The sequence below is a fragment of the Telopea speciosissima genome, chromosome 6 (genome assembly GCF_018873765.1).
Source record: "Telopea speciosissima isolate NSW1024214 ecotype Mountain lineage chromosome 6, Tspe_v1, whole genome shotgun sequence".
NCBI classification, from domain to species: domain Eukaryota; kingdom Viridiplantae; phylum Streptophyta; class Magnoliopsida; order Proteales; family Proteaceae; genus Telopea; species Telopea speciosissima.
In genome coordinates, this window is record NC_057921.1 from 67,006,182 (window position 1) to 67,029,636 (window position 23,455).

A 23,455-nucleotide genomic window follows, 5' to 3' on the forward strand; every position below is an offset into this window, starting at 1 on the left:
CACAAATTATCTGTCACGTGGTACCAGTCAACCTCTCTCTCTCTCGTTGAAACACGCACACCTAACGAACACAGTTCACAATTCTTATCGAAATCAAACTTCTCCAGAAATCAAAGAGAAAAGGAGTCTGTGCTTCTCTTTCTCTTTCTTAGTTGAACAGAAAATTATCTGTTCTTCTCAGATTTTCTCCGGCACCCTCCCCCTTTTTCTGTTAACTTCAGAAAACCATGCCGTTCTGTGATGTCAGCAAATATCAGGAAGGAGGAGGAGGAGGAACAAATTATGGAATTAAGATTTTTTATAGAAACTATGGTCATGGGACAACCAAAGTTCTTCTCATCATTGGTTCTCTTCTCTCTCTCTCTCTCTCTCTTCTTTTCTTACTCTGTTTCTTATTCTTTGTTCCTTTATTTTTAATGAACTGCATTCCAATTTTCTGGGTCATTGATATGTGTACCTGTTAAAACTACGATTAGGTTTGGCGGGAACCCATGATTCCTGGGGTCCTCAAATTAAGGGCCTTACGGGTGTTGACACGCCCAATGATGCTGAATCGAAGACTAGTTCATCAAAATTGAATGATCCAGAAGAGGGTTTTGATAGTGATGACAATGAGGGGATAGAAGTTTGCTCTTTTGATAACCGTGGGATGGGTCAGACCTCTGTTCCCACCAAGAGATCAGAATATACGTACGTTTTGCTTCTGTACAATTATTTCTTTCTGTTGTGTAATTTTCCTCCTTTTTTTTCGTGGGTGTGTTTTCTGGTTGGTATCGTTTGCTAAATTGATTTTAATTGACAATTTGATAGGCCCAGATTGAATAAAAGAAAGATAACTTGTTGGGTTTTGAATTCAGATCCTTAAACACACCCCCAACGTGTGAGAGAGGAAGAGAGTAAATAGGAATTTTATTCATTTTTATATTTCTCAATAAATGTATTTCTTCTATCAATTTATTAGTTGTAAAGATTGATATGGTTTCATCTACTGGGTTGGCAGAACAACAATCATGGCAAGGGATGCCATAGCTCTAATGGATCATTTGGGTTGGAAAAACGTTCATGTCTTTGGGCATTCAATGGGTAAGCTTGGAGTCCCTATCTCTACTTTGATGTCCTCATTTTTGTAATTTGATCGAGCTGACTATAGTGTATTATTCTTTTGGTGTCTTTAACTTCCTCTTTTTATAATACAGGGGCTATGATCGCTTGCAAGCTGGCTGCAATGGTACCTGATAGGGTATTGTCGTTGGCCTTACTTAATGCAACCGGTGGAGGTTTTGAATGTTTTCCAAAGGTATACTTATAATGTATCTTGCCTTCTTGAAGATATATGCAGTATATTTAATTCCATTTTTCCACTTACTGGGACATCAATCCCAGTCAAAGAACAGATGCTTCTAAAATGGTGGATCCTATTCTCGCTGGATTCAGTACCACTAGTCTACCCTCCTTTTTCTCATCCTTTTGTGATCCCTAAACTACAGCCATTATATGCCTATGATATAGCAATATTTCAATCTGGTGTATTAAATTGTGCACTGGGAATCACTTATGTTCTCTCACTAATTAGATGACATTATGCAATCCAATCAACTCAACTCAACTCAATTCAACTTATAAAGCACTATGCACTAATCCCAGCTACTTCGAGATTATGTATCCAGTATCTTTCTGTGATTCTCCTATTGATTCCTCCAATCACATATCTAAAATCCAAGTGATTATAGCTTCTACTGTTATGGACTTAGACAAGTGTTTGTGCAGTTTTTTCTGACCAAAGGTGTGTTGCTTTGGGGAGGCATTCTAATGTCTATATGGATTGTTGTTAATTTTGTTGCTGCTGCAATTCAAAATGTCTTTTCTTAGGTTTTCAGAACATTTGGTTCATCACATGAATACTTCTTCTTGTGACTTGGAATGACTGGCACTCTCACTGCAGGGGGGAAGTAAAAGGTCATTATTTGCTTTCATAGTCACTACAGACCAAGTAAAGATCAGTGCTCACTTGTTAACTAAACAATACTAGTTCAAGGTTTATCATGTAGAGCAGACAGGACAGAGAAATTGGAACAGCATATTTTTCACTGCTCTTCCTCCTCAGTCATCTTTATTCTGTGAAAATGAACACCTAGTAAATAAGTGAAGAACTCAATACCAATAAGGAGAAGATACATAATAAAAATTAAAATGGTTGTCTACAAACATAAAATGTGGAAAACTTTCTCTGAACAATTATTTTTTGAGAAGTTAGTTTCATAGTTTATTTACCTTCACATTGACCTCCTGTAGAAGTTAGTTTCATAGTTTATTTACTTCCACGTAGACCTCCTATAGTGCTAAGTAGATAACAGTTCTCATTATTCTCATAAACTTGGCCACTTCAATTGACTCTGGTGGGAGAAATTTAAGGAAATACCATCTTCTGAGCCAGTTTAAAAAAGTAGAAATAAATATTCTCTAAGTTTTACAAGAATTGAACCCTTTTTTCTGGATGAATAGGTATTGTACTTATTTCTCTGCAAGGATAATCCTTTTGTTTTCTGCTTCTGCAGCTTGATCGACAAACAATATCCATTGCTATCCGTTTTCTAAGGGCAAAGACTCCTGAGGAGAGGGCAGCTGTTGACTTAGACACCCATTACACAAAGGTGAAATGTTGTTCCGTTTTGCTTTTTCTATTCTTCTTGCTTACCGATAAATTATTGGCAAATGACTTTTTAACTGAATCAGCCATCCTCTTCATTTCTTTTGGGGAAGTGATCTGGTACAGCAACCTTCATGCTGCCAAAACACTAAATCATATGGAAGTTGGGAGGATCCTTTTAAAATGGTGAGGAGAAAACCCCAAAACATTTACAACCCAAAAAATATCGAAAGCCATCATTTTCCACCTTGACATGGTGCAAAGCTTGGCTCAAGTTTTCTCGTTTTTCCCTTGTATCTTAATAATTAGCTGATTTATTCAATAAAGATAGAATTGAAAATTCAAACATGCCTTAACCCAAGCCTATACCCCTCCCAGAAAAACAGCACCGCACCCCCCCAACCCCATAAAATGAAAAGAACAGAACAGAAAAGGAACCAAAAAAAGTCAGTTCGAGAGACTGCCTTGTGAGCATACATCAACAATTTTATATCCGTTTCAAGATACAGGCATTAATGTTTTGCTTAAGTTGGTAAGCATATGAGATAATGAGCTATATATAAATTTTAAGGTTTAAACAATTCCATTTTTCCACTTCATGCAGCTGCTATGTAGAACTCCACGGAATTGGAAAATATTCTCCAAAATTAAACTATTGCATTTTCTTGTTCTTTTCTATGTGATGAAGTTGTTTCTATATTTGTTCCTTCTTTTTCCAGACAAGTGTTACATTTTTTTATTTTTATTTTTTTGAGGGGGGGGGGGGGGGTGGGGGAGGGAGCAGAAGCAGAGGTAGAGACTATGCATGTTAATGTACAGCTAGGTCAATGATGTCCAAACCTACAGTAGGATCACCAGTACTACCAAACAGTAGGTTTAACAGATGGTTCCAGCAACAGAACTGTAGGTAATAAACTTAACAGCAAGTCAATGACATGATATATAAGTATATAGGCTAACCACAGGTCTGAAACCAATATGGGCATAAACTCCCAGCCACATAAACAATCAGAATAACCTCCACTGTTGGCTGAGCAAGGCTCTAAAACTCAATTACAACGGATCCCAGAATTAGTAACTAGGCAACACTGATGGGGCAGATTCTTCTGTCGAGAGTAGTACTTGTAGGTTGGAATAACTCCTAAAAATCTCAGCTTATTCTGATGGCTGATATGACCAAGGCCCCTCACCTATGCCATGTTCCATTTCTCATAGACCTCAAAGAATCTCTCCCAACACTCTCGCACAGCAGCTGAATCACATAGCACTCAATGTAAAAGTCAAGTTTTGAACATCCAAAATCGTGGGGTGTATGGTGACCCCTCCTTTATTAATAGAATCAAAACCTCTCCCTTGCGTGGGACACTAGGACTACTGATTACAATCCAATGAAATTAGAAACTATCTTAATCTAAGATTACATCTCAAATAGCAATAATATCTAGCTAACAGCTACTATATAGAAACAAACAAGAATAGAAAGTAGATTGTCTCCCATGCAAAACAGCAACCAGCTCCTGAATTATCTCCATGCAAAGGCTAGAATGGGTCCCACACAATCTGATAAATCTTCCTCCATGCAAGTTAAGGATGGGACCCACAAATCTGGTACAACATTCCTACTGATCGATTAGAGAATAGGGCCTGATATATGGTTTTAATTAACATCATAATGCGGCCCACAGATACTGGCTTGATGGGGAAAAATCTGGACAGGCTGCTGGTGTGGCTGGTTCTTCCTGATGGATCTTTATCACATGTATTTCGGGCTCAGACACAGGCCACATACACACATATGGTTGTGAATTCTGTCTATTTGTGCATCTGACTCCCCAAAAGCTTTTTCATCATTGGTGTACAGTTCTTCAGTATCAAGACCAAAAAAAGTGAATTGGCCATTGTCCTTGTCTTTCACTGCTTAAGAAGCAGTTTCCTTCTCAAAATTGGACTACTTATCTTCTTCCAGTTGCTCCAAAAGATCACCAACAAGGCACAACTTCTATACTATCTTCCTCTACGAGAGAAAGACCATCTATAAATCATTTAGATCACCCTCCATTTCTTTCTGTTATGTGGTACTGTTTAATGTGCACACTCTGTTTATCTGTTCAGTTTCAGACAACCTCTCCCACCTTTCTCTATTTTTAGGTCTTTCATTTACATGAACTCCCTGAATTGGAATCAAACTTATCGCATCCAGTGTGTATTTGCTCAAAAGCTTCATGGTTCCCTGTGACACAATAGACCAAAATATGGACAATTTTAAGATTGAAGATTCTTTTTATAGGCGGCAACTCTTTATTAGAGCAATTAATGTAGTTCATTCTTTGGGTAGCCTTGATGTTTAATTTAAATGTGTTGGAAATAAGTTTCCATTATCTTTTCTTGCTTATATCAAAAGTCGTTCAAGCTTCTGAATATTAAGGTGAATGAGATCATGCAGTAAAATCTGTTGAAACTCGGCAAAATTCATCTCGAAGTCTAGTATGAAATCAGCCATCTGTTAGTTATGTTTATGTCCTAATCTGTGAAGCATGTTTGCATATTGTTGGTTTACCCATTTGCAAACACTTTCTATATCACCATATGCACATAATAAGCAATAATTTTTCTCACATTGTGCTGGATGTGCAGGAGTATCTTGACGAATATGTTGGACCTAAGACACGAAGAGAAATTTTATATCAAGTATGGTATACTACACTACATCAAACTTTAGTGACCCTTTTCTTTTTGGCGTCGAGTATGACTTGTTGATCTAACTTAAGTGCATTGAAAGATTCAAGCTGAAAATTTTACATCCTGTTTTGGCATCAAATTTGCATTTATATCGACCATAAGTGAATCATGGTTCTACTCCATCTGTTTAGTTGTAATTTTTTATTGTGGATATTTCTTGCTTCCTGCTATATTCGTGGATAGATTAAGGAATAGGCGGGAAAAAATGAAAAGCAAGAAAGAAAGGAAGATAATTTTTTTAGGCTTTACAGAGAATCTCCAGTGCAAGCCCATAAGGCCATAAGATGCTTTTCTGTGACACCAATATCATTTAGAACCATATATTAAATCAACTGCAATTCAGAGTTTCTCTAGGCTGTCTATCAACTCTAGACCAAGAGTCTACAAGGGTATCTCAAATGTAGGTAATTGGTATGTTTTATGAGCATGTTATACAAACCACAGATCAAATTTGGATGTTCATTATTTATCCTCCCCAAAAAAAAATAATGGAAGTTCATTGTTCCCTTTGAAGTTCTACCTTGAGTTTGATAATGTATTTAGGAGAGTTTTTTTTACCCCTTTTTGAAATAGGGAATTTATTTTTTTGGGTGGGGGGACTGAAAGTAGGGAACATTAATGAAAAGAGCATATAGGTACACGACCTCTACTCCACCAGGTCATAATATGTAAGGACCACACTCTCATCACAAAACAGCCTTTTATCACCATACAGATAAAACTAACATCTCAATAAATCTTGTATACAAGTACCTATGGTGTGTCAGTATATAAGTCGATATCGGTTCAGTGAATTATAATTTCCAAATACCCTTTCAATTACAAGTACTTAAGAAATAATGTTCCACTTTTCATGATTGCTCATGTGTAACCATCATAAGGTCCATCATTTTTAGAAAAATGAAAATCCCAATGTTCAAACTCTACCTGGAAGGTAGTCAATTAGTTAGGGTTCACATCTCACTCAAGTCCAGTGACTGTTGCAATAGTTCTATATAGTAATTAAACCACTTGGTTATTTTCACTTTTGTATTTCTTGTAAGCTTGATAAAGTAAGCAATAGGTCAAAAAATTAGTAACTTGACCATGACTCACTATACAATATCTGAAATTTTTTTTTAAATATTTTCTGAATAAATATATGTTTAGGTGAGTGAGAACTTCATCAGTTCTGATTTTTAGAGCATTTTTTCTTGGTAAATGTATGGAACACTCGTAGTGTGTCAACTTTACTGTTGAAAATTCTGCCAGTTTTGATGTAATGTATCCATCACATTTGGTATAATTGCACATAACCATAGTCAAAGTTTTACCTTTCAATGTAATGAAATTGCAGTCCTGGTTTAGGGTTGCCCTTTTATCACCTTTATACCAAGCATCTTCACCTAAGTTGAGCCTTTTGGCAGGAATATGTGAAAAATATATCATCAACTGGGATGCAATCTAACTATGGTTTTGAGGGACAATTTAATGCATGCTGGACACACAAAATGACACCAAAAGAATTGGAAATGATCCGATCTGCTGGGTTTCCAATTTCGGTCATTCACGGCAGGTTGAAACTCATTTAACTTTAGATCTCTGCCTCTTCTCATCTCCCATGAGAACACTAATTTTATGTTTTCCTTATTCTATAGGCATGACATAATAGCTCAGATATATTATGCAAGGAAGATTGCGGAGAAGCTACAGCCAATGGCTAGAATAATAGATCTTCATGGTGGACATCTAGTGAGTCATGAACGGCCTGAAGAGGTATTTATTTTGTTTGCTATGGACTCAAGATGTGATAGATTAGGTCATCCCATGGTCATGGGATGTATAATATCATTCTCCCCAGATGTGAGGGGAGGAAGGGCAAGAGATGGCATGCTAATGAAATCCAGCATATCATTATCCTCTGATGTGAGGGAGAGCAACATGGCATAGACTCTCTCTCTTTCACACATGAAATTGTGGATTGCTCTCTAATAACCTTCAGTCCTTGTGGCCTAAACTTGGAATCCACCCAAGTTTTTGGGTTTCAAGTTCCCATTTTTTTCTTTACTGTGGACTAGGATGCTGCAAGAAAGAAGATACATGAGTTTAATGAAAAACCGACCTACTTGATTTAATGTTTAACTTGTGATATAATACATATATATATATATGAATATTCATTATTCACAATGCTTTTCTAAGAAATGGACTAGGGAGACCTAATAGTTCTGGACCAGATTTGGTGGTTAGGGTAGTACAAAAAGTTTAAACAAGAAATAGTAGAGATGTAACAAAGGATTCAAATCTGAATTACAGGCTGACCAGGCACCAGCAATCCCGTATCAGGTCAGCCCATTACTGGCTGGTCTTGGAGGGAAAATCAGTGGTATCGTCTAGATCGTGTCGGCCAATCCAATAAATACCAAGACAACTCCATCCCCAAGTGGAAATAAAGTTGTTATATCATTTTGTATTTTTGTAAGATTCAGATGAATATAAAATTAACATGCAGCATATGGATAAGGGCATGGATGTTAAACAAGAAGTGATGACCTGAGACCAGGTTGTTCAGGCCCAGCAATCATAAATGAGCTAAATGTAGACTAATTGTATGGGTGTTTCTTATGAAGCAAGAGGTATAGAACTATTACTGTCCAGCAGTCAAGATCCCATATGGCCCTACCACCGTCTGACCATCTTGTCAGATGTATGGTTCATGAAGATGATAATGTTCCTAGGTACTTTTTTCTGATAACTGAGAACTAAATCTAGATCTTATCTTTAAAAAAAAAAATAAACAAAAGTAAGGAAGGTCTTGGATGGAAGTGATCTGCCACAATATTAAGCAAACAAAACAGCAAAGCCATCAATATGAAGATTTCCCACATATCTCTGCAGACAGTGATTGAGACATCTGTAATCTTCACAAAGATTGAATCCCAACAATAGAATAGGCTGAAAGTATTCTCCTTCACACTAAGCTTGCCTTAATAATGAATGTTTCCTTCACTGAAGGACCTTAATATTCAAATATGGTGAAGCCACTTAACAGTAATTGGACAACTGGAAGAACTGGTGAAAGGAAATGGACCAACAAATGATCAAACTGTCATAGCCTCCTGGCTGGGAAGGGAACAGAAGGTGAGGATATGGTGAACTATTGAAACCAATTTATCTACCGTCAATATTTTATCTAGGCAGTCAAAATAAGAAAGGCCACCTTTTCTTGATAGGGAAGGCTCCAAATGAAGATGGTTGATGAGGCATAAAACACCCCACCTATCAGAGGTTGCCACATTGCCGACCTGACCTCAGTCCGAGAACCGAATTGAGCCGAGCAGGAAACCGAGCCGACCCCATCTCCGATAAGTCACCTGACAGAGCCAGACTCGCGCAAGCTAGCCGGTGGCTGAGGCCGAGCTTCAAGCTGAACTCACACAGGTCAGCCATAAACCGCTGGCCGAGTTGACTGCCAAGACCAACCGTTCGGGCCGACCTCCCAGGCCGAGGTGACTGTCAAGGCCGCCCGACCAGGCCGACCTCCGAGGCCAAGCCCTCCTCCACAGAGGCTACCATAGCGCCCCACCGGGGATCGCGGGGCTACGTCAACATCTCCTGAGAATCACAGGATAAGGATCAAGCCGCGATCCCAGTGCAATACGAAATCACACTTTACATGGACTTTTACCTTAATAAAAGCCCGACCCCGAAAATAGCTCTCTACTCTGCTCTACGCGAGGGAGCCTTCCAAAAGGACTCCTACCATACGAGGACTCTCCCAACTGCCTCATCTCATCCTCACTCTATAAATGCCCAGGTATGGAGCACCATTCCTGATCTGGCTTTTTACTAGCTGTTACGCTGTTGCACTGGTGATTTAACTTGAGCATCGGAGAGTCCTAGGCCGGAGCCACACCGGCTCCCTTGTGCTCATCACTTGGTCTTTGCAGGCTCATCCGTGGGCGAACCAAGCATCGGAGATTTCCACACGCAACAATGGTAAAGAAGGGACTGAATCTCATCTCTCAGGGGAGTCCAGGTTAAAGAACCAAAACAAGCATCCAGACCAATCTGAACTTTAAACAGCCTCAATAATAACACAGCCAGCATTGCAAATTCCCAATTATTTAGGTTGCTTACAGTCTTAGTAACCAAGGAATGGCTTTTCTCAACCAATCCTTGAAGTCTCACCTAGGAGTCTCCTTATCAATTGGAATTCTTTAAAGGTTTGAATTTTTTTATATGCAATTTTCTTATTAACACCATATATCATCTGAAAAATGAACCAGTTTCTCTTCCCATGTTAAAAAAACTATCAAGTCCTTAAAATTAGGACAAAGTTTAAGAACAATCATCCATTAGTTGACCCACTGTAATTCCTGTTCATTGTTGCAATCTAACAGAAAGGTTTTACCCCATAATTGTCAACTATAACTTGCCAGTTTCCTAACAAGGCCAGGTACAAAATGCACATATTGCTGTCTTGGTTTGGAAACATTTTTTGCAGTCCATCAAGTATACTTCCTCCTGCTGTTCAGAAATGGTTTTTCTTCGTATAACCTAAGCATTAACATCATCCTAAAAGCAAGAACAGGAAAAAAAAAAAAAAACTGCAAATAGCTATGATGCATATGGTAGAGATGGGAGAGAAGGTTCGAAAACAGGAATGAGATTTGTAAGATATGATGCCCAGAATGGACACAGATACAAACCTACTTATGGAAAAAGGGATATGACTATGTTTCCAGAATCCAGGACACATATAAATGCTTGTGGCTAATAGAAACCATTGATACACTACTTCAAATTAGGCACAGTAGCATGAAAATTAACTAATTTCTTCAAATGATTGAACTATGTGAGCCAACAATATGACAAAAGCACAGGTTAGCAGAAAAAAATATCAGGGAGTATAAAGGTTGTACCTTCAATACATTGAGGTTGATAATACAGTTATGGGCTTCATTACTTAAACATTGAAATAATGAGGAGAGATTTTGTTAGGGACAAATCTCACTAGCAGTGTTGTCACAAACTCTTGATCATACAAACTTAAGTAATGTAGTACTATATTTTAAAAACTCAAAACAGTAGCCAATAGACGAGATCTTTAAATCAAAGAATAGCTTAGGCTATATGGGACATTCCTAGTAGATCTAGGAGAAGAGCATTTAGGTAATAAATCAGCAAACAACAACAGAAAACAGGATAATCGTTTCACACTGAAATCTGTTATGAACTAGTGATTAAAAGTGATTTGAAAATCAATATATCGATGAGAAAACAAATAGTAACCCCTACCATTAATTTACCAAGGAAGTCAGAATTCAGAAATTAGGGTTTGTAGTGGTCAATTGATTCAATGGCATATGGCATAAGCATTAGCTTAAATTGCAGAATCGATTTAACAAGAAAGGTTAAAACAGTAGCTATAATTGAGGTAGGGGCAGAATGGAAAAAGTAGAAACATCTCAAGATCAGATGGTTAGAATTAGGTCAAACTTATGTCGATTTCACCATTAGGGTCCTTGAACATATGGTCAAAATTTTGAAGGAATCTAATGGTTGGATTGCTTAATCTCATAAAAAATGTAACACGTAAATTCTAGGTAGAACAGGAATTTGCAGAAAAATTCAAGGTCTGAACTTACTTGTTAATGGCAGAAATTTAGAAGATAGATTCAATAAAACTAGTATAAGACTAGCAGTACAAGCATATGAGCAATAGAATAATCCACCTTGGCTTCCGCAAGGGTGATCGATTGGATCAAACACTAATCTACCTTGATCACACACAAGGGGTTTCTTGATCAAACACAAAAGTCTTCAATAGAGAAGAAGAGCAGCAAAAGTTTTTCATTAAGCAAAATTCGTGCATAATGCTGGCCCCCCTTACAATCTTATATAGAAAAACTCAAAAATAGACTCGAACACTAAAAGGAAAAGGCCTAACCCAATCTTTAACTAATACGATAACCTAATTTGACTAGTAAACTAACTCAAAACATAGTCAAACTTTAAGTCCTAACATGCCTATGACTTTAAGAGACAATGAAATAACTAAAGACAAAGACTTAGGTTGGATTAGGAAACCCATAGCCGAACTCAGCTAAACATAACCTATGCTGGTGTGGACTCTACTAACTATGCTGATGTGGATTTCACTAACTCAAAAATTTTAAAAATAAACCAAGTATAAGTAACTTAGTCCTAATAAAGGAAATCTCGTATGCAATCTTACTACCCATGTTTTAAGCCCATGAAAGAGGCCTATTACATTAAAACCTAATGGACTAAAGGCCCCACATGTATAGAACACAACCCTAGACAAAATTCCTAATAAAATAAGCCAGTTTTGATTATGAATCTGCATCACTAAGGGCAGGAGGTCCTTCAAAAAACCGTTGACTGATCAATAGACCTTCTAGTCAGAAGGGTTGGATTGTTTGGACACCAACCCAGACAGTTGGACCACCAGACCATGTTCACCTTGATACTAACAAACTGTTGGGACATTACATGTTAACATTAGCATAAACTAACTGACCCTTGGAACACCAACCAGAAAGCCAGAATGGTCTAATGTTTGCTGGGTTTAAAAACACTGGGCTATATGGTTAACAAGGACTTCCTTGTCCAATCAAACTGTTCTAACTTTTTAAATTCTCATCTGTTGAAACTATAACCCTACCATATTAGTACCTATGTCTGTATTTCTCACCAGGATACCGCTACCATGACCATTTGCTGGAAGCGATCTGGGTATCTTAGTTCAAAAACGAGATTACCTGAAGAAGAAGCTTCCTGCTAGAAAGGTTATATTCTTCTCATTTTCTAAGAGAGAAGATTCATTCTCGGAATGGCAAAGTGAAGAGGTACCAATTTTGGTGTATGTTCTTGAAGGCACAACTTGTGAAAGCTCACCTGTTTGTTGGCATATTCCAAACCCCACCCTATCAACCCCCCTAAAATAGAAGTATTTTCAACATTCAAAACATTACAGTTGAACTAATATCAGAAAGAGGATTGTGATGACAATGACCTTTGTGGAAATAAATGTTACGTGTTTATGTGCGACATGTGCACATATAATTTGTTATAGATAACATGTTGATCACCAGTTTGTCATATGGTATTCTTGACATTTAGGCCATATTAGTGGAAACATATCTGGATGTTATGTTTGTGAGAAATATCAACTCTCCCAGCATTACTTTATGAAGAAAATGGCACCCCAAACAACCCCTTAATTTGGCACTTATTCAGAACTCTATTTGTTCCAGACATTTTCTATACACTCCACCTGCATAATTGAGATTGCATATCCACATTATGCTCATATTTTGTGAAATACAGTTAATATAACCTTTTGACAATAAGTATCTCTTACCAGATTTACTTGGGTTTATCTCACCATAATGCCGCTGCAAAACCTTTCAGGTCAACAAGGCTCTTTTAGAGTTAATCAAGGCATCAGAATTGAAGTTGAGTCCAAGTGATTGGTCAAATTTGCCCAAAAAAGACACTTGTGAGTACACAACACTAAAGCAATTGTCTATCCTGTTTTAGTATTATTTTTCCTGCGACCATGAATATACCTGCAAGATGCATAAGCATGGACAAATTCATTTTCTGAACACGGTATCCTTCTGCCTTAAAAGCTGGATGCACGGAACATGAGCTTTCGTGAACCAATTATGAGAACCATTAGGAGGCTGTATCTGTTGTAGAGCTCCTAATTGAAAAGTATGTTATTTATTCAGAGATCATGACACAGTTTTGAGAAATTGAGCCCCAAGGAGCTTTGCTACTAGAACCAACCGATTAAATTTAATCAATCTTACCCTTGGATAATAATGCATGGTAAGCCCTGACAACTAATACAAAAAGTCCTGATACATGGTAGGCCCTAACAACTAATTCAAAAAGTCCTAAAACATGGAAGAAGGAATAGGAAAGAGTAATATGTTGACCAATTTTAGAGTTTTTATGTAAGAGAGAGAGAGAGAGAGAGAGAGACCATCTGACAAGGGATGTAATTATCTTTCATATTAATTCCAAATGCCCTATGCTAATTACAGTGTTTGTTGGATCTCAGGGTGGCAAGCCAATGAGATACAGATATCATCAAGCAGAAAGAATTATGAGGGAAGATTTTGGTCACTTTTCATGTTTGACATTATGGTGAAGTTTCATCTTTGCCTTCTATACATTTTTGGTCTATTCATGATTTTAATTGAATATGGGAGGAAAGCTTTAAGAAGTTTAAAGCCGGTTCGAGTGGGACCCTCCATCTCTTAAGAGGTATGATTAATAAAGTCTTCACTATGGCCTTCACCCCACTGGTTGCATGGGTCATATGTTTTTCCATAACCAAGTTTCAAATTTTTATGTCTAGAAATAGTCTAGGAACAGTTTCTCATACGAGAAAGTTAATCAGAATCCATTTCCATTGTTGGCAGGTCAGGATTTATTCATCACCTGAAGATTTTTGTGTTTCAAAACAAGTAATTAATTCAAGCGTAAGAATCAAATGTAGAGCAAAGAGATCAGATGCAAGCAAGGAGGTTCATATATCAACAGGAACTTTGGATATCCAATTCCAAAAATGCCCTAACTACTGATTGTTTTCTATATGTACACTCAAATGGGAATTCAGCAAGGATGAAACTTGTATGCTTTCAACAGATGCAAAACAAACCCTATACCTTATACATGAGCGTAGACACATTGTACTACTAAGATCTTGGAAATGAAAGCTTCACCTCTGTTTCATACAAAATTTTATTCCTTCTGACAAGGAGAGAATTACAGTAAGAGTAAAATACGGGAAAGGTTGGACAATGATCTGGTAATCTGAATAAGTTTCAAACCCAGTTTAAATTGGGCTAAAATATTTGCTACTTGTATCTAATAATTGAAGGCTCAACACCAATTTGGAGTCTTGGACCTGACCTGGCTATATATTCAGAAAAGTTAGGCAATGTCTGGACTCTGGATACAGATTTTGGATGAAAAAATTCTTGTCTGAACCCAAAATGAAATATGGTTTAGACCAGGTTAGGAGGATTAAAAACTGCACTGCCATCTCAAGATTCTTTCGATCAACTGGCTTCGTTCAATTTAATTGGAACCATCAAGGTATCTAAATCAGAATGAGTTAAAGATGAGAAGGTTACTAGGTCAGTAACTAGTGCACTTGCAGGTTAAAAAAAATGTACCTAGATGACACCCATTTTGCAACATGGACACAGGAATTAAAAAAGGAGAAAATTGTTTAAGTCTGAATGAATTTCCTGAGGTAGTAAACTTCAGTAACCATTTAAATCAGAGTCAGTGAGGATCAGATTTGAAGTTATCTGATTTATACAGAACCTGGGCATCAACATAAACTCATCAGAACTGTACAGAGTAGAGAAGGCAGCAGCATCTAATTCAAAAATCAAAACAGAGTCTTTCTTTAGTTGGGTTTGGGTGATTAAATAATCAACTAAACGACGTTGGTTTGGTGCTTCTTATCGTCTTGATGAACCTATTATCTCTTTACTCAGTTCTACCAACTAAGAAGCAAGAACAGAGGAGAGTAAAACTGTACCTAACAGCTTTAATCCATTAAAAAAAAAAAGAACTCCATTTGTTGATTCTGTTTTACTTATCAGCTTATGGAAGGAGAGAGAGAGAGAGAGGTACCTGGTGCCTCTGTGCTTGCTTAAAGGTGTGCTAGAAATCCGTACTGCTTTGCTTTGCTGCGTTGGTGGAGAGAAGGAAATGAGGAGTCCAAAGTCTTTTAAATCTATCCAAAAGGGTGTAGTTTCAAATAATATGCTTTGGGGAATATACTGGGGTTTGCTGACGTCATGGTTTCAGCTCCACAAGCTACCCCCTTTGGCTACTGGTTTGTCGTGGTTCGCAATGCGTGTTGTGCTAGGGAAGGTATCTTTTCGATTCGACGAGGCTATTTTCGTCCATTCAATATAAATTGGACTAGAATTCCGCCGCCTCACAACTCAAGGAGGCCCACAGGCCACAACCAAAGATGTAAGGGTTTTTTACAAATGCCTTCCTGAAAATGTCATTTATCCAAATGCCCCTTACAAGTTTTGTAATTGTAAACTCTTGTTATTTTCAAAACAGTGTAGCACTTTGGTGCAGTCCGTTGATTTGGGATGTTAGTTTTAGAGAATCTAATGATCAAAATGCCCTTCTCATAAAAATCCACCAAAATTAAAGAATAAAATAACCAATTGCCCTCATATTCCTAAATGATTTAGGGTTTGAAATTGAAAATCAAATCCTAAACCATTTGGAAAAGATGAACCCTAAAATCAAACTTCCAAAATTGAAAATCAAACTAAATGGTGAATTCTGTGAGCAATGAAGGTGGGAGTGTCTCTGTTCATAAAAACTCAGTGAGTTGACCCTATTACAGAGTCGGCATGATTTGAGGAATTAAAATCGGATCACTCAAATCGAATTGGAATAGGATGGATTCAATTTCTGATTTCAGTTAATTCTCGATTCAAAAAAATTGTGGTTCAAGCCGATTTCGATTGATTTTGGCTGGTTCCCCACCAATTCTGTTGCCAATAATTCCGCTTCCTTGAACAGTGGAACCTAATTTGCATTGCATTTATATTTTATGAAAGAAATCCTTTGCATTCATTTGTGGTAATGTACTAGATTCCTAAAATTAGAGGGTTGCCACTTGGAGTTGGAGATGGCAATTCGGCTCTCCTCCAGCCATGGCAGGAGCTGGAGGATCCAACCCAGCAAAACAAGGGGGTGTTTGGGTCATTTCACAGGCAGACCCACCTCTGAAATGACCAAAACACCCTATGTTTTTGCTGGGCTGGATCCTCCAGCTCCCACCACGGCTGGAGGAGAGCCGGATCCCTTGGATGGTCCATATGGTGTGGAACTTTTGAGGCAACTTCAATAAAGCCATTGAAAATACAAGTTTTTGAGTCATGTTATGACTGGAGAGTATAGTTGATACAGCACCTGAGAAACAGTTGGAGGCTATATAAGGGAGATATAAAGTCCAGAACCAAGAACAATGGAAAGCCACTGAGCTACCATATGGGGAAGGAGAGCAGAATTAAGTCATGGCATAAGGTTTCTTAATCTGGGCTGATTAGAAAATCTTACCTGGTTTTGAATAGAGAGCATTGACACCCCACACTTGATCTGAATTACTGAATACCTTCTTCACATTCAATTGGGAAAGCAGGTCAAAGTGTGTATTCTTTTGCATTGTTCAGATGGAACAGAGATACAAAAACTTAATCAAAGAAATCATTGATAGTACATGAAATTGCTTAGCCTCAACCTGGAAGCAAAAGGCACAAATACAAACAAATATTTAGTGGTAAAATATACTATCCCAGGGTACAAAAGAAATCATTTATGGTACATGATGGCACTTATTGCGGACCTGTAAGCAGAAAGAACTAGAACAGATATAAATTCTGTGGTAAAATATATATAATCCCAGGGTTCAATAGGAATTGTCTATGGTACATGAAAGTACTTATCTTCAACCTGGAAGCAAAAAGAACTACAAATTGGGGTAATAAACAAAACAAGAAATTTTGGATTAAGCAGGTATCAGTCATTGCACTACTCTCTTCCATAATTATCTCTCTATGAGTATCTATCTCCATTGCTTTCTCAGTATTCATCCAAGTAAGTATACAGCATATCGTCTTTCTTTGACTTTCGCCGACTGAGCAAGGCTTTGAGGAGGCGTTTACTTTTGCTAGGGTTTTGTTCATTCTCTTTCGGGCTGTCCCTTTCAGCCGGGAGACGCATCGAAGCTGATTTCCTTGGTTCAGAAGGGTACTACAAGCAGAAAAAAGAACATTTTAGATGAAAACTATGAAATATGGAAATATATAAGGTCAAGAACAATAAGCTTTATTGGCATAAAGTCTGTATCCTTGTCCTATTGCTTTTGGTACCAGCACAAAAAGCATTAAACATTATTCTCTCTACAAACATTACCCGTTTTCTTGAAGTACTAGAGGTTAGAGTAGTCGGCCGGCTTCGGAGGGGAGTAGTTGAAGTAGTTCCCCTACTTGCGAGAGATCCAGAACGTAAGAGTGGAAATGAGGAGCGAGAGGGTGAGACTGCTCGCTTCTCTAATTTACATAAGAACATTCGTCAGTAAATATTCCCAGCAAGGGACTTTCAGACCCTTTCTAGCAACAAAAAAAAAGGGGAGACTTCCAAACCAAAACATAAAGAAATGCATTGACAAGGTTTGTCACTGTATATAACATAGTTTCCTTGGGGGGAATATCATTCAGACACTACACCTGTGAAGGAGAAGGTCCCAAGTTGGATGGCAGGTCGTTGAGAAGGTGATGGAGAACGCCCTTTTCTGCACAGAAGATCTTACAAATTAAACAACAATCTTGGTGTACTCCGAAAATATATTAGTGATCGGAGACTTCTAAAGCTAAACAATAACAAATGTTGCATTTACCTAAGCGGTGGTGGGGTTTCTCTAATTGTTGCTCTAACAGCTGCAAAACACCCACATTATAAAAGAGTCAACTTCCACAGAGATCTTGTAAACAACACACACACACACAAAAAAAAGGGTCAAAAGAACCAGGATGCATTATAAAATACCACTCTTAAAATGATGCCAATCATCTTCATCATCTAGGCTGCATCCTTGATATTTTGATGCAGCATATCCAGGACCGTGCATCCTCTCCCCATCTGAACAAAAGATGCCAAAAGAAACCAGAAAATCTAAATATCTTTTCCTCAGTAATATGGGTAAGAAATGAAGGCTTTTTTTTCCTCTCTTTATCTCCTACCCCTCTTTTCAAATGCAAATATTGAAGCATTGTAGCGAAGATAAGAAGGCATGGAAGAGAATATTTGCCTGGTAAGATGTACCGCTTATGATACTTGGGAGTTGTGATGATCAGTGATTGTTGGGATACTCCTTCACGGTCAATATATGCTTGGCATGTCCGTAGTCTCTAAAATGCCCAAAGAAAAGGGGGTTAGATAGATTCCCAGAATGAAAAAAAGAATATTTCAGTACTTGGTGCCATTTCCATTGTGTGTTGTATACAGCGTGATCAAGCCTAGAAAGCAGAGTAACCACAAAATTCAAGTACAGTAAGATCTCTAATTTGCAATCTTTAATATATGATGAAAGACAACAGCATCAGAGAACTCTTTTGATAACCTATGTAACTTTCTGGACTCTCAATTCAGGGTCTCACTAGAGAGAGATCCAAGTTGAAATTTAAATTAAAAGAGTCTCTGCACTATAAGTCAAATTACAAGGCAGGTCAGATATTTCCATCCTCACATCCAGATAATTTTAATAATCTGCATTACATCAAATTATATTATTTGACACACACAGTAACAAATGTTCTGTAGCGATTTCCTGGATTTCTTTCAGTTCTATGTCCCAACCTTGACCAGTTGGAATTTCAACTATCAAAATTTAAATTTTCTGATACAAAAATGTCCAAAAGAATGAGTAACCAACATGTAAGCTCTTTTGGCTGCCAACTAAGCTGCCACTTGCCCTCCTCAACCCCCCTCCCCCCTCTCTTCCCCTCTAGCACTACATATGAGAGTGTTTTCACAAAGGTAGACTTCTGTAATCAACTCATGACAGCAATTAAACTGTGGCAAACAAGCATGTAGCAGAAGGAGAGAAGTGGGCACATGCTACAAAGTAGATAAGAGAGGGGGATTGGCATATTGTGAAAGGTGAAGGCGGGATTCATCCCAGGTCTTGGCAACTACTGGCTTAAGACTTTACCACCTGAGAAAGGTGGCACCTTCAATATTTCCACAAGAAGTGTTTGTGTTCATTTCTAAAGCTATACCAACCTCTACTTGGGAAAACAGAACCATTTAAATGCATCTCTTCCTGTAACTTCTAGAGGAACTACAGATTATCCACTATAGTACTAAAGATTCTGCAAGTTAGATATAAATTTTCATTCTTCACTTTTATAGTTGAGATCAGAATTCAACAATATCAGATGATTTTGTGTGTTACTCTCAAGGGACATTTACCTTGAAAGTTATTCAAGTTTTATCACAATTTTTGCACTGCTGATTGTTGTGAGAGGTTTTAAGAGATTTCCTTCTTCAATTAGAAGTGGATACAGAAAGTTTATAGATTATGACCTGCCATTAGTTATAACACATAGCCTCACTGCAAATGTCATTTTTCAGATCTTACCAGTTGGGATTTCTTTTAGCTTAACTTCACCAAAGTAAAAAATGCAAGATACAGTAATGTAAACAGGCAAATAACCAAAACCAGTACCTGTTCAATGCAAGAGACCCGAAGCTCGGTTCCCGAAATCTCATCAAGTTTTTCATCCAAGAGATCATTAACCTTAAATGTCACAGAACCCAAATGGTCTATCGTATTAACAATAGCTTTGATAGTATAATCTTTCAAGGTGTCTACCACTCTACAACCATAAAAAAATGAGCAATAAGATTAGTAAACAAAAGAAAAGAAACTTTCACCCTTAAAACTGCATAGAAGTATTAGATAGAGTAAATCCTTACATCTGTTTCTGATCATCATTGGTATAAGATAATTCGAAGTACTCTGCTGCAGAATACAACTGTGTCCTCAGATTCTTCAAATCCTGAAAAGAAAAATTGGGTTTGGGGGGAAGGGAACTAATAAGTACAGTAGCACCATAACATATATCCTTGAATTTTTCAGTAAAACGTTTCTGGATAATCAAAATTATATGCAAAAACATTTTTCAGCAATCCCGGGCAACCAAGAAAAATAGTATGAACAAGACAAGACTCAAAAAAATGGGTTTCTTTCCCCAGGAAGAGGAAAACGGATCTTCAACTAACCATTACCTCTGAAGAAGTAAAACTGAACAAAGATCATGTACAACTAAACTGAAGAGATTAATGACACAACCAAAACTCCATTACTAAGATTAGACTGTAATATTTGTGGCTACCTCTGGGATTACAGTCTTCTCATGCTCATATTTCAATCTCCATTATACTTCCTTTAAAGAACAGAGAACCATGGCCTTCGCAAACCAAAACATGCTGGAGAAAAAAAAAAAAAGGGAATAGATTAGAACTAACCTTGAGACTTTCTGAGAAGAGCAAGCTTTGTTGCATGGACAACTCATCAAAAGTGGATGCCCCTTGAGGAACAGAGTTTGAAGCAGATGATGGCATTTTCATCCTTGACAGCTAGAAATGAACTGTTGCGGCCGGCAACAAGAACCAGAACCCGTTTCGCGTTCAAAACCAATTCTCCTTCGCTACCTAGCAACGAAATCATAAAGGTTTTATACGAAATCGAAAAATCCTTTTTTCTCTGTAAACATGCTCAAAGGTAATTTATATAGAAGGTAAACTAATCAGGCAAGAAAGATATTTAGTAAATGGAATCACGTCTCTATTCTTCCCTTCCAACTAGAATCCGAATATCCAAATTCTCATTCGAAACAATAGAAAGAAAGGGAATTCCTCCCCCGAGCGTCTAAAAACTCAAAAACTGCGAAACGTTGGGCGGGAACCAACAAAGGACAAGAAGCAGAGCAATAAGATGGGTAGCTCCAATCTGAAACTATTCAAATAAGCCCAGTAATCTGTCCTCGCTAGCTTTCCACCTTCCCCAGAAACCCGAGAAAGAAGAAAGAGAAGATGAAGAACAGGCTGGTTAGAAGTTAGAACATAGAAAGGGAGGGAAAGAATACAAACCGGATTTTCCTCCTCCAATGGCTGCAACCCAAAACCTGCTTCCCAATTCAAATCATCACTTGTTAAAAAGTGAAACCCAGTAGACTATGGGTAGGGGACAAAGCCTCCATTGATGGAGGATATTTGAATATATAAAAAATTTTGACCAAACCATGTAAGGACAAAGAGAAGACGAGACAGAGGGAGAGAGGGTGTCATAAAATCTTCTTCATCTTCTTCTTTCTTATCTCTGTCTTTCTCTTCAAAGCTTCTATGGTATTTTGGTCAAGGGTGCGTCATGAGTGAGAGGTAATAACGATTAGAAGTAAATGTTACTGGTGAGTTCTAAGTGTTGAGGAAGTGAAAGGGGACGAAAGGGGACGAAAGGGGACAAGAAGGGAGTGGGTAGCCAGAGAAAATCAGTACTACTCACTCTCCAGTCTCCAGACTCTGAACGGTGGAGATGGGAGTGGAAACTAAAAATCGCTTTCTTCCCTTCTTTTCCTATTGAAAATGAAATTGAAAGCTTAATAATAAACAGTTTTAGAGAAGAAAGAAAGGATCCAAAGACCAAATGGGCATGCCCCAACCCACAGCTTACCGGACCACCTTCTCTCCCTCCAACCCTATCATCATCATAGCTGGGTCCCTGGGGTCCCTTCCACCCAACAGTAGATGGATACATCCATGATCCACCAAACGTTTTTATGTATCTTTTCTTTTCAGTTTGTCCTCTTTCTCTCTCTCTCTTTCTCAGCCAAAAATTCTAAGAAGCTTATTCCACTTACTATGCACATCCAGTGCTTCAAGGGTCAAAGGACTTAGAGAGCTAAAACATAATTTGTATCCTTAATGGTTGGTAGTTTGGATTAATAACCCATATTGTTAACATGGCCACAACCCCTGCATGCCTGCATATTTTAAATGATCTTAAAGAGGAAATGGAGGAGGAGAGGAAGAGGTATGCTCCCCCATGAAAGATAGCATTTGTGACATGTGGCCTACGAGTTTTTATTTTTATTTTTATGCATTCTGACTCTCTCTCTCCCAAGTCCTAACCAATGTTAAATTTATTATTTAAAGTTTGTTCATGGCTTCATGTCATCTTGTCCATGAATCTCCAAACCAGAGTTCAAACTTCAAACTTCAGACTTCAAACCCAGGCACAAGAGAGTAAAAAACACATCTTTTACCTAAAACATACTTTTTCACAAAACCCCATTTTTTTTCTAATGAAATTCTTCACAAACACTTGATGACAAGAGGGTTGTTAATAGTCTCTTTGACGTCTTTATCAGGAGCTTACAATCGACAAACACCTCTTTCTCTCTCTCTCTCTCTCTAAATTGGGTTCTTCTTGCTTCACTTCCTCTTTTGAAGACGAAAAGGAAATGAAATCAGTCTCTCGCAGTAAAGGGAAGATGATGAAGCGTGAACGCGTGAAGCTTTTGTTTCAATCATGGTTGTTGATCATTAAGGGGGACAGTTGTGGAAACTAATGAGTTCAGCAGTAGAGATGATGAGAGTCTGGAGTGGAGACTCCTTTGAAAGGACTTCTCTAATAAATCAACCATTAAATTGGAAAAACAAAGGGGAGGTTAGGACTGGAAGACTTTTCTAGTTCTTTGGTAGCAGGGAAGGAGCTTTCAATTGTCATGATATTTAATTTAGTTTACTTTTCCCTATTGTTATTGTTTGTACAAGAAAGATATTTATATTTAACCTTCCAATCTCCTCCTTCCCAGTAATGCAGAAGAGCTGATCCCATGACCTCTTGGGACCTAAGGTATGACATGGGTACCACTACCTGCCCTAACAATTTCTAATATTCCATTGTTTAAAATTATTGTTTTTAGCTTCTTACTTATCATGGTTTAAAGAATCAGATTAGAATCAATAAAATCTTTAGATTCGAATCAATTCAATTTTGATTAATGTATTTTCAAACAAATTTAAGATTGTTTAAATCTAATTTATATTGAAAGATTTATGTTTCGATCAAATCTTTATTTGGTGTGCGTGCGAATATTGTTTAAAATCACTTTGAATGAAAATACTTTTTTAAATATCAAAATAAATGAATATTTTATCGTACTTTTTGTTTTAGCAATGTTTTACCATATTAAGATTTATGGAATTTTTTTAGATTTGAGGAAAACCTCCCAACATTTAAGAGTTGAAAATTGCACCTATCGTCGAAAATTCAGTTTTTGTTCTTGGAATTGGGGAATTAACTTGTTATCTTTGTAAAATTTGATTTTTTTTTTTTTTTATTTTTATTGGATTTAAATAGTGGAGTATTTGCTTATTTATGTATAATATCTTAAGTAAATAAAGTAACAAAATAAGTGTTTGTCCTGGTTTCGA

At 37.5% G+C, this 23,455-nt stretch overlaps 2 protein-coding genes across 2 annotated transcripts; one reads left to right on the forward strand and one right to left on the reverse strand.

Annotated features, from left to right (window-relative positions):
• The first annotated feature begins 152 nt into the window (after positions 1-152).
• Positions 153-14,147, forward strand: LOC122664349 (putative aminoacrylate hydrolase RutD). Its single transcript, XM_043860126.1, has 11 exons — positions 153-345; positions 477-690; positions 1,001-1,083; positions 1,197-1,297; positions 2,556-2,651; positions 5,282-5,335; positions 6,793-6,941; positions 7,024-7,141; positions 12,806-12,893; positions 13,464-13,669; positions 13,828-14,147. Exons 1-10 carry the CDS (start codon positions 228-230, stop codon positions 13,664-13,666), a joined length of 1,224 nt encoding a protein of 407 aa, XP_043716061.1. The 5' UTR covers positions 153-227; the 3' UTR covers positions 13,667-13,669; positions 13,828-14,147.
• Positions 14,148-16,796: 2,649 nt separating this feature from the next.
• LOC122664350 (protein ABIL3-like) lies at positions 16,797-21,327 on the reverse strand. Its single transcript, XM_043860127.1, has 10 exons — positions 21,110-21,327; positions 20,486-20,671; positions 19,934-20,016; positions 19,683-19,833; positions 18,264-18,363; positions 18,002-18,094; positions 17,853-17,892; positions 17,683-17,747; positions 17,369-17,505; positions 16,797-17,206 (listed from the first exon to the last, which is right to left on the reverse strand). The coding sequence occupies exons 2-10, from the start codon at positions 20,585-20,587 to the stop codon at positions 17,036-17,038; spliced, it is 942 nt and encodes a 313-aa protein (XP_043716062.1). The 5' UTR covers positions 20,588-20,671; positions 21,110-21,327; the 3' UTR covers positions 16,797-17,035.
• Between the last annotated feature and the right edge of the window lie 2,128 nt (positions 21,328-23,455).

Coding starts and splice junctions, on each gene's coding strand:
- LOC122664350 (XM_043860127.1), bottom strand. CDS start 20,587: ATGAAAATGCCATCATCTGCTTCAAACTCTGTTCCTCAAGGGGCATCC. Junction 18,364..19,682: donor GGGTCTCTTGCATTGAACAG/GTACTGGTTTTG, acceptor TGGGCATTTTAG/AGACTACGGACATGCCAAGC. Junction 17,506..17,682: donor TGGGACCTTCTCCTTCACAG/GTGTAGTGTCTG, acceptor TATGTAAATTAG/AGAAGCGAGCAGTCTCACCC.
- LOC122664349 (XM_043860126.1), top strand. CDS start 228: ATGCCGTTCTGTGATGTCAGCAAATATCAGGAAGGAGGAGGAGGAGGA. Junction 691..1,000: donor ACCAAGAGATCAGAATATAC/GTACGTTTTGCT, acceptor CTGGGTTGGCAG/AACAACAATCATGGCAAGGG. Junction 7,142..12,805: donor GTCATGAACGGCCTGAAGAG/GTATTTATTTTG, acceptor AAAACCTTTCAG/GTCAACAAGGCTCTTTTAGA.